Here is an 11,361-nt window from a genome sequence, read left to right on the forward strand (position 1 = left end):
GACCGTGCACAGGCCGGGTGGGAGCCGGCCCTGCTCTCACACTCACCTTGCGGAAAGAAGAAAGCTGGGAGCCAGTATCTCGCCGGAAATCCTTCAAAGAAATCACTGGTTTTGTCATTAGAGTATCTGGGGGTCTGGGTGGATGACGAGCTAGGCCGCTTCCAGGCGGTGACAAGCCTCACATACCTGCAGGGGGCAGAGTGAGGGCCGGGAGCTCAGCGGCACTGGCACCAAGTAGTTCACGTGGCCAGGAGCTCCCCGGTCTCCCCCCTACCCCCCCGGGGCCCTGGGCTCGTCCTTCAGCAGAGACCCCGCTGTGGCTCTACGGGTGGGACCGTAACTTGCTGGGCAGCAGTGGATTCAGGCAACGTGGGTTGGCTGACTCTGAGGACAGGTCCTAGTGTCCGCTCGGAGGTAAGTGGCACCAGCAGACTTTCCACGTTCAAATCTCAGTGCTCCTACGTGCCGGCTATGAGATGCTGGGCGGGCTGCTCATGCCTCGTTTACTCCCTCCAACAGGAGGGGGGTGAACGGCCAGGCCCGTGGCCTCTCACAGGGCGGCCGTCAGCTCCGTGAGGGCCTGTGACACGTGGGTGCCCCTGGAGTGTTAGCTGCACTCGTGCCATTCACATGGCACGTGTTAAACACATTTAAAAATTCCCGTAACTAATTCTTACTTCCTTCTGCGCTTTCCCCCTGCTGGTGTCACAGGACAGAGTGTAGAATGACAGAGAGAAAGTACCAAGTCTGGTCTTATCTGTCCTCGACTGGAGGGACCATGGACGGGTTCAGGGCATTTTGTGTCTCCAGGTCTCCATCCTCAACTGAACACCACTATTCCCCCTCCACCTCCCCCCCTCCGCCCCCTTGCTTAATTCACATGTTGCTCTGAGAACCCAGAAGTCCAGCCATATGAAATTACATGGTAAACCGTTACGTTCTAAGCAAAATTAAGGAAGAGATGCAAAGCGGATTTCCTCCATACCGATGGTGTATTGCGGTGTAAGCCATTTTGGCCCAAGTGTTGAAGAAATTAACTCGCTGGATGAGATCATTAACCCAGGAGCTCAGGGGCTTACAGGACTTGTAGGCATGTTTCTGTTGGGATGCAGACACAGGCATGTCAGTTTTAAATTTTTTTTTTTAAGATTCGTCTTTGGGGTCGTTGGGACATCTCTGCAAACTTTGGGAACAGACTCGCCAGGGAGACACATGGCAGGAGGAAGCCATTTGCCAGCGCAGAGCACCCAGTGGGGAACCCAAAGACTGACACCCAGGGAGAGCAGTGTTATTGTAACAGTGCTTCGGACAGAGTGCCTGATGTTTCCATTCTGGCCAAACGCCTTTCTCGCTCTTTTTAAGTCCACTGACCTGCTCCTCCCCCCTGCTCTTGATGTGCCATTAAATGTGAGCAATTCCAGCTCCCCCCGCCCCCTCCCAAATCCCATAACTCATTCACCAACTACTGATGAGTTGCCTCTTCTCCTTCCAGCTGGACCCTGCCCCATGTCCTGCACAGCCTCTCTGGAGAATATTCTCTCTTCCAAAGCTTCAGCTTTCCATGTTGCACCATGTTCATTAATGTGCTCTTATCCTAAATACACAACCACCCAACACTCAATCCTCCTCGTTTGATCATCAACAAAATACTAGCAAATGGGATTCAGGAACATACTAAAAGGATCATAATCCGATCGAGTGGGATTCATTCCTGATGCAAGGATGGTTCAACCCTGGCAAATCAAACAATGTGACACAGCACAGGCATAGAATGGAGGATAAGAAATCCTATGATCATTTCAGTAAACAGGAAAAGCACGTGAAAAATTCAATATCCTCCCATGAGAACAACTGTCAACAAACTAGGCAGAGAAGGGATGTGGCTCAGCATAACAGAGGCCACACGTGACAAGACGGTAGCTGACATCACACTCACAGGGAAAGGTTAAAAGCCTCTCCCTCTAAGATCAAGAACAAGACAAGGATGTCTACTCTTGCCATTTCTATTCAACACAGTACACAAAGTCCTACCCTCAGCAATCAGGCAAGAAAAAGAAATCAAAAGCATAAAAATTGGGAAGGAAGAAGTAAAATTTCTGTTTGCAGGTGATATATACAGAAAACCTTAAAGGGGCACCTGGGTGGCTCAGGTGGTTGAGCATCTGACTTTGGCTCAGGTCATGATCCTATGGTTCATGGGTTTGAGCCCCGCATTGGGCCCTGTGCTGACACCTCAGAGCCTGGAGCCTGCTTCCGATTCTGTGTCTCTCTCTCTGGCCCTCCCCTGCTCATGCTCTGTCTCTCTCAGTCTCTCAAAAATGAATAAACATTAAAAAAAATTTTTTTAAACCCCTTTAATATTCAAAAAAACTGTTAGAACTAATAAATGAACCCAGTAAAATTTCAGAATACAAAATCAACACAGAGAAATTAGTTGCATCTCTACACATTAACAAGAAACTATCTGAAAGAGAAATCATGAAAGCAATCCTGTCTGTAGATAGCATGAAAAATAACAAAATGCTTAGGACTGAATTTCAACAAGGAGGTAAACGACCTATACACTAAAAACTATACAAAACTGGTGAAAGACCTTGAGGAAAACACAAATAAGTGGAAAGATTTCCTGTCTTCTTAGATTGGAAGAATATTGTAAAAAATTCTTTCTACAGGAAAATCTGTAGAAAGTGATTTATAGGTTCAATACAATTCTAATCAAAATTCCCATGGCATTTTTCACAGAAATAGAGAAAAAAAAATCCTAAAATTTGTATGGAACTACAAAAGACCCCAAATAGCCAAAGCAAATCTGAAAAAGAACATCAGAGCTGGAGGCATCACACTTCCTGATTTAAGGTATCTTACAAAGTTATAGTAATAAAAACAATATGGTATTGGCATAAAAACAGGCATATAGACCAGTGGGACAGAATAGAGAGCCCAGACAGAAGACCCGGCATACGTGGTCAGCTAATTTTTGACAAGGTGCCAAGAACACAGACTGGGGAAAAGAACAGTCTCTTCAACAAAAGAAGCTGGGAAAATGGGATATCCACATGCAAAATAATGAAATTGGATCCCTATCTTTTACCACTCATGAAATTGAAGAAGAAATGGACCCACAAATGCCAACTAATTTTTGACAAAGTAGGAAAGAATATCCAATGGAATAAGGACAGTCTCTTCAGCAAATGGTGCTGGGAATACTGGACAGCGACATGCAGAAGACAGAACCTGGACCACTTTCTTACACCATACACAAACATAAATTCAAAATAGATGAGAGACCTAAATGTAAGACAGGAAGCCATCAGAATCCTAAAGGAGAAAGCAGGCAACAGTCTCTTTGACCTCGGCCGCAGCCACTATCTCAACACGTCTCCAGAGGCAAGGGAAACAAAAGCAAAAATGAACTATTGGGACCTCATCAAAATAAAAAGCTTCTGCACAGTGAAGGAAACAATCAACAAAACTGAAAGGCAACTGACAGAATGGGAGAAGATATTTGCAAATGACATATCAGATAAAGGGTTAGTGTCCAAAATCTATAAAGAACTTATCAAACTCAACACACCCAAAACAAATAATCCAGGGAAGAAATGGGCAGAAGACACGAATGGACACTTTTCCAAAGAAGACATCCAGATGGCTAACAGACTCATGAAAAAATGCTCAACATCAGTCATCATCAGAGAAATACAAATCAAAACCACAATAACATACCACCTCACACCTGTCAGAATGTCTAGAATTAACAACTCAGGCAATGACAGATGTTGGGAAGGATAGTTCCCACAGCACTGCTGGTGGGAATGCAAACTTGGCGCAGCCACTCTGGAAAACACAATGGAGGTTCCTAAAAAATTAAAAACAGAACCATCCTATGACCCAGCAATTGCACTACTAGGTATTTATCCAGAGGATACAAAAATGCTGATTTGAAGGGACATATGCCAATGTATGGAAAAAGCCCAAATATTCATTGACAGATAGATGGATAAAGATGTGGTATATATATACATGGATACACACACACACACAAAGTGGATATATATACATACACACACACACATATACATACACACATATACATAATGGACTATTGGTGATCAAAAAGAATGAAATCTTGCCATTTGCAACAACATGGATGGAACTAGAGTATATTATGCTAAGCAGGATAAGTCAGAGAAAGACAAGTATATGATTTCACTCGTATGTGGAGTTTAAGAAACACAACAGATTGAACATAGGGGAAGGGAAGGAAAAACAAGATAAAAACAGAGAGGTAGGCAAACCATAAGAGACTCTCTTCTTTTTTTAAGTGTTTTATTTATTTCTGAGAGAGAGAGAGACAGCATGAGCAGGGGAGGGTCAGAGATAGGGAGACACAGAATCTGAAGCAGGCTCCAGGCTCTGAGCTGTCAGCACGGAGCTCGACACGGGGCTTGAACCCATGAACCGTGAGATCATGTCCTGAGCTGAAGTCGGATGCTTAACTGACTGAGGCACCCAGGCACCCTGAGACTCTTAAATGCAGAGAACAAACTGAGGGTTGCTGGAGGGAATTGGGGGGGATGGGGTAGATGGGTGATGGGCACTAAGAAGGGCACTTGTTGGGATGAGCAGTGGGTGCTGTATGTAAGTGATGCATCATTACTTCAGGAGTAGAATTTCTATTCCTGAATCTAATACTATACAATATGTTAACTAATCTGAATTTAAATAATTTTAAAAAAGTGAAGTAGAAATGAATCAAAGACTTAAATGTAAAATGTGATACTATAAAACTTCTAGAAGAAAACCTATGGAAAAAGATCCTTGACACTGGTCTTGGCAATGATTGCTTGGATAAGATACCAGAGCACATTCAACAAAAGCTAAAATAAACATGGGACTAGAATCCTTCTGCAGAGTAAAGGAAACAATCAATTGGAAAAGCAAGTTACAGAATGGCGGAAGATATTCACAACCCATCTCTCTGACAAAGGGTTAAATCCAAAGTATATAAAGCATTCATCCAACTCAACAGCCAAAAAATCAATCTGATTAAAAAACGGGAGCAGGACCTTGAAGAGACATTTTCCCAAGGAAACTACAATGGCCGATGGGTACATGAAAAGTCAACATCAGTCATTAGGGAAATGCAAACCAAACCACAAGGAGAGATCACCTGACACCTGTCAGGAAGATTAATATCAAGGGAACAGGTGATGACAAATGGGGAGAATGTGGAGAAAAGGAAACCCTTAAACACTGTTACTAAGAATCTAAAATGGTCAGGCATATGGAAGACAGTATGGTAGCTCCTTAAAACTTAATAATTGAATTATTAGGGGTGCCTGGGTGGCTCAGTCAGTTACGCGTCCGACTTCGGCTCAGGTCATGATCTCACGGTTCGTGGGTTCGAGCCCCACGTCGGGCTCTGTGCTGACAGTTCAGAGCCTGGAGCCTGTTTCAGATTCTGTGTCTCCCTCTCTCTCTGACCCTCCCCTGTTCATGCTTTCTTTCTCTCTCTCTCTTGCTCAGAAATAAATAATAACATTAAAATTAAAAAAAAAATAATTGAATTATTACATGACCCAGCAATCCCACCCCAGGTCACACATATGCAGGGACTGAGATCAGTGTTTTGAACAGATATGTGCATTCCCACATTCATTGCAGCTTTATTCACAACAGCACGGATGTGGAAACAACCCAAATGGCTTTCCATGAATGACCGGAAAAGGAAAACGTGGTGTGCGCACACACAATCGAGTATCACTCAGTCATAAAAGAAGAAGGAAATCCTGCCATTTGCAACAACATGGCCGGACCAGAGGGCATTATGCCGAGTGGAGTAAGCCAGGCAGAGAAAGATATTGGATCCCCTATGTGTGGAGTCTAAAAGGCAGAAAACCCAATTTTGTAGGGTCTGAGAATAGGGTGGTGGTGGCTGGGGGTGGGGTTGGGAAATGGGGGTGATGTTGGTCAAGGGACAAAAATCTTATGAGATTAAGTTGAGCTAGTGGACAACATGGTGACTATGGTTGGTGACGTGGTGTCATGTGCTTGGATGTTGCTGCCAGTAGATCCCATTCCCGCCCCTCCCACCCCCCAGTTAACTCTGTTACCTGTTCATAGATTCAACCTATGGCCTTTGTCACTTCTTTAGAAGTCACGAGCAGCTTCTACTTTCCTTATTCGTACCCACCCCTCCCGCCCATCCTGCTCCGCACCCATTCTCTGCAGCTTCTGACTCTGCGCATCACCGCCGCCGCCCGCTCCCCACCCCCCATGACCACTTTCTATCCTAACCTTCTCTCCAGCTCTCCTCGCTGGCTCCTCCACCGCTTCCCTCCCTCTTCCAGTGGGTGTTGCCTAGACCATCCCTTCTCCTCCTCCGGCTGCTCCCAGATCTAACCCACGGCCGTGTTAGATCTTGGCTCACTCAGCGCACGTTTCCAGGGCTCATCCATGCCACTGCGTGTCTGTACTTCGTTTCTCTCGCTGGCTAATATTCTCCTGTATGTTTGTGTTTCTATCTTGATCTTTATCTACCAAGATCTTGCTCTGTGGCCCATACTCTCATCCAGTTTTCTTCAGTAGCTGCAACTGAAAGCACTTCTAGACCCTCCGATGTTCTGTGTCCTCATCAGGCTGGGGTCATCTGCCCTCAAAGAGCAGCTCTTTCTGCCCACTCCGTGCACGGCCCCGCTGCCCACCTCGTGTCCGAGCCAGACATTCCTCCCTGGCCAGCGTCAGCCTGGATCCCTCTGGCACGGAGGTGGACTCAGCCATGGGTGACTGTGCGGCTAGTGACCCACGGGGGCCGTATTCTCTCAGCCTGACCTTGAACTTATGGGCATCCCAGACCTGTCACAAATGAGCTTCTCTGTGTCTCAGTTCCCGTGTCTGTAAAGTCAGGGTGCTGGGGCAGGGGGGCCCCGCGATCCTCTCGAGCTCTTGTCATTCTGACCGTGAGAAGTCCGTGGACCCCGCGCCTCAACCTTCCGTGCCGGTTTGCACACAGTGGTCATCACTTTCTGTGACTCTGGGTTTTGTGGGCAGGTTTTTTAAAACTTTGACATAGAACTTAGCATAAAATGTCCTCACTTAAATGGTTTTTAGTACATTCATCAGCTTCTGGAACCATCACCACAGTCAATTTCAGAACATTTTCATCCTTTAAAGACAAAACCCCACACACCTGTAACGATGCTCTCACCAACCTCCCCTCCCCCCACCCCACCCCGGGTGACGGCTCATCTCCTTCCCAGTTCGGCGGACTTTTCTATTCTAGACATTTCAGAAAGAAGTGAAATAACATGTGGCTTTCCCAGGCTGCCTGCTTTCACTTCCTGTAATGTTTCCCAGGGGTCACTCAGGCTGTAGTATGTCCGTACATCAGTCCTTTCGATGGGTGAATAACGTTCCATGGTATAGACGTGCTTGTGCGTATCATGTCTGCGTACCTACGACATTCTGTCTCCATTCGTCAGGAACGCTGGAGTGCTTTACAGATCACGCTGCTGTGAACATGCCTGGCAGGTTTTGGCGTGACTGGGTTTGAGTTTCCCTGGGCCATACGCCTGAGGTAGAAGTGCTGGGTAGGATGGTGGCTGTTCACCTTTCTGAGGCGTTCGCAGACCATTTTCCAGAGCGGCCACACCATTTTACATTTCCAGCAAGCACGCAAGGACTCCACCTTCTCCACATCCCCGCAACGCTTGTTATTATCTGACCTTTGGATTCTGCTCCTCCAGTGGGTGCGAAACTGTATCTCACTATGGTTTTAATTCACATTTTCCTGATGATAAATGATGTTAACCATCTTTTGATGTATCTATATAGGTTTTTTTTAAAAAATTGAGGGAAGGAGAGAGAGCGAGAACACGAGTGGGGGAGTGGCAGAGAGGGAGGGAGAGAGAGAATCCCAAGTAGTGTCCTTACTGTCAGCACAGAGCCTGATGCATGGTTTGAACCCATGAACCGTGAGATCATGACCTGAGCCGAAATCAAGAGTCAGACGCTCAAGTGACTGAGTCCCCTGGGTGCCCCACTATACAGGTGTTTAATCTGGTGTATTCAGGGTTTGAGGGAGACTAGTGCCAACTGTAAGTGGAGAATTTAACTTTGGGAGCAACGGTTTTGTGTTCGACATCATGTTACCTCTTCAATAATCCTTGCCCATCTCCTTCCCCACGCTGCCAGAGCTTCACAGCTGATTTCATTCTTGTTCTAATACATTTTGTGCTTCTATGATCTGGTTTTCCACTTAAGGCTATGGACCACTCATCATTCATCTTTCTGTTTTGCTTCTTTTTATTTTTTAATTTAAAAGGGCCATTCAGTTTTTTCCTGTCTACAAAAAAGCAATATATTCTCACCATCTAAGTATGAACATATAGAAGGGACAAGGCAAAAACAGAATCATTCAGAATTCTATCACCCAGAGAAAATTTGTCATGTTTGCACATTCTCTTCCAGCCCTTTCTCTCTCCGTCTATAGCTCTGCACATAGCTGCTGCACCTTACGTGTCCTGAAGCCACCATAAACACTGGATTCGTGAGCGCTGAGCTATTGCTGCTGTTCACATTTCTGTCACCTAATCAATAAATGATCTTGTTTTATGCGTGTTTGTGTTTAAACACATCTCGATGGTATTGATTCATTAATACTGAACTCATGCCAATAGCACCATAACTCATGAGCGAACAAAGCTTATCTAACACATGTATTTTCTCCATAAAGCACAGCACAGCCTTCTGGGCAGGAACTCCACACAGCATTTCAGCATTGCCATTTTAAGCAGCAAAATCACCAACCAAAAGTACAAACGTGAAAAATGTGGCACTAAACAGATGATGAAGAGAGCACTTGATACTCGGAGAGCTAGAACAAGAAGCCGGATGTCACCTGTTTGATCTCAGTGGGGAGTATGCATGGAGGGGACTGAAATGTTTCACCACTTAGTACCTCTGTAAATGACTCCCCAAGCATCATGAGTAGTTTTGGAGTTAGAAATTAGTTTCAACAAGCAGCAGAGTTGGCAAAGACATAATCCATGAGTGGTGAGGAGTGACCTGTATACATAAGGGTTTTTGTGTGTAGTTTTGTCATCGTCTTTGAGTTTCATCCTGTTGATGAGGCTGTGGCTGTGACTCATTCACTTGCACGACTGTATCATCTGTTGTATAAATATACCATGTATTTATCCATCCTGTTGTGGGTGACACGTTGGAACTGTTGTCAGTATTTTACTGTGACAAACAATGTTCTGAATATCTTTGTACATGTCTCAACACCCATGTGCAAGGGTTTATGTATTTGTGAAGTCGAGATCAGACTGTGTATGCCATCTTGGATCTTAAAAATTCTTCATTTACAAAACAACATAAGCAGCTTCTCTCTGTCCTCTGAGATTCAGGAAGTTGTACAATTTTTTTCTGACTGCTTTAGTGGCTACTCTAAAAACCATAGCACGCATACATAAGCCGTCCAAGTCTACAGGTCATTGTTAAGTAGCCTCCTTCTTGATAATATGAGACCTAAAAATTCCATACACTCCCCAGGCCTCGCCTATCCATTATTCTTGGTGTGTCCACCTCAGCTGGTCTGCATCCTGTCCTGCTCTAAAAGGTGGACACTCAGCCCGATTTCTGTCGGGATCGATTTACCACTTCCTTTCCTCCTCTCACTTAGGCCTTCCTTTCCCCTCTGCCTGCAGTGCGTCAGTGAGCTCCCATTATTAGCATTTGCTAATGATGAATTCTCTCTGTTCTTTTCTCTTTTTGGCCTGTTTTATTTCATCTTCAGTTTAGAAACCAGAGTTTCATCTATATAGTTTTGTGTAACACTTCATTTCTTCCAACATATTGAAGATACTGTTCTCATGTCTTCGAATGTTACTTTTCCTCTTGCTTCTTTTTGAGATTTTCCTTGGATTTTCTGCAGTTCTGTGATCATGTATCTGTGTGCAAGTGTTTTTTTGTTTTTTTTAAGACTTTATCTTGCTTGGGATTGAATTTCTCACGTCTGTTAATTCTGGGAAATTCTCATCTCTTTCAGTCACTGCCTCTGCTCTGTCTGCTCTCCTCTCCCTGGACCTCTCGCTGTCCTGCTTCTCACTTTGCCGCCCGAATCCTAACTGCTCTTTCATATTTTCCATCCTTCGGTCACCATGGGGCTATGTTCTGGATATGTGCTTCTGTTCCATTCTCTGGCTTACTAATTCTCTTTTCAGCAATGGCCAACCTCCTGCCCAACCTATGTATACTATTATGTTCTATTTAATGTAGTTTTCATTTCTGGATTCTTATTCACATCTGCTCTGTAATTTTTAACGGTTTCTTATTCCTTTAAACTATGTAGCTTGTTTAAATATCTTTGTTCCTTTAAACACAGGAAGTATTTTGTTGTAATCTATATCTGATGATTCAAATGTCTGAAGTGTTTGGGTCACTCTGTACTATTTTATTATTTAGGTATTTATTAGTTTTTAAAATATTTTTTTATATTAGAGAGAGGGAGACAGAGCATGAGGGGCCAGAGAGAGAGGGAGACCGAAGCTGAAGCAGGCTTCAGGCTCTGAGTTGTCAGCACAGAGCCTGACATTGGACTTGAACCCATGAACTGTGAGATCATGACCTGAGCTGAACTCTGACACTAAACCAACAGAGCCCCCCAGGCGCCCTGTACTATATTTTTGCTATGGTTCTCACACACGGTTCTTTTATGTATGTTTGGCTATTTTTGCAAAATATGTGTGTGACTCCTTGGGGCTTAGATTGAAGGTCTCTTATGCTTTGAGAGGCGTTCTGATTGCGTTTCCATGTGCCCTTCACCCTGGACTTGGGCTGCAGAGCCTTTCAGGGGAGGACTTGGAGTTGACCACGGCTCAGGGACAGGCTTTCTTATTTTACCCCCTGCTCCCTACTTATTTTTAATCAAGAGTTTTTAGTTATTTTCATTTATAAATTGGTTCAAATAACCAAGCTTGCTTTACTGGAAAAAGTAGCTTATGTTTTCTTTGGAAATATTTGAAATTTTATACAAATTACCAGACATGAGGCTTCTGGGGAAGAAGGTGGAACAGGAAGACCCTGCACTCGCCCCATCCACGGATACGACCAGGGGGTCCCACATCAGTGTCAGCGAACAGAAAACAACCCAACAACTGGCAGGACAGACCCGTCACAGCTCAGTGTGGAAGAGGCCACATCAAAAAGGGCCAGAAGGAGACACAGTAGCCAAACAGACCCTTGGTGGGAGGGAGGGAGGCAGTGGGTGCAGAGGGGGAAAAGGAGGAGACCCCACCCAAGGCACCTCAGGCACGGAGCGGGGGGGAGGGGGGGGGAATGCCTCACAGGGAAGACGAG

The 11,361-nt window shown here is 45.0% G+C and overlaps 1 protein-coding gene across 1 annotated transcript in view; it reads right to left on the reverse strand.

The window, feature by feature from the left end:
- DNAH14 (dynein axonemal heavy chain 14) overlaps positions 1-11,361 on the reverse strand; it is a 293,744-nt gene that overhangs the window by 3,846 nt on the left and 278,537 nt on the right. Inside the window, exons 81-82 of the mRNA XM_077779923.1 lie at positions 986-1,098; positions 47-186 (exon numbers count right to left, since the gene is read on the reverse strand). Of these exons, the coding sequence (XP_077636049.1) occupies positions 47-186; positions 986-1,098 (253 nt within the window). The remainder of the gene's footprint in view (positions 1-46; positions 187-985; positions 1,099-11,361) is intronic.

This window comes from Crocuta crocuta, unplaced genomic scaffold, assembly GCF_008692635.1.
Source record: "Crocuta crocuta isolate KB4526 unplaced genomic scaffold, BGI_CrCroc_1.0 scaffold322, whole genome shotgun sequence".
In the NCBI taxonomy this organism is placed as follows: Eukaryota; Metazoa; Chordata; class Mammalia; order Carnivora; family Hyaenidae; genus Crocuta; species Crocuta crocuta.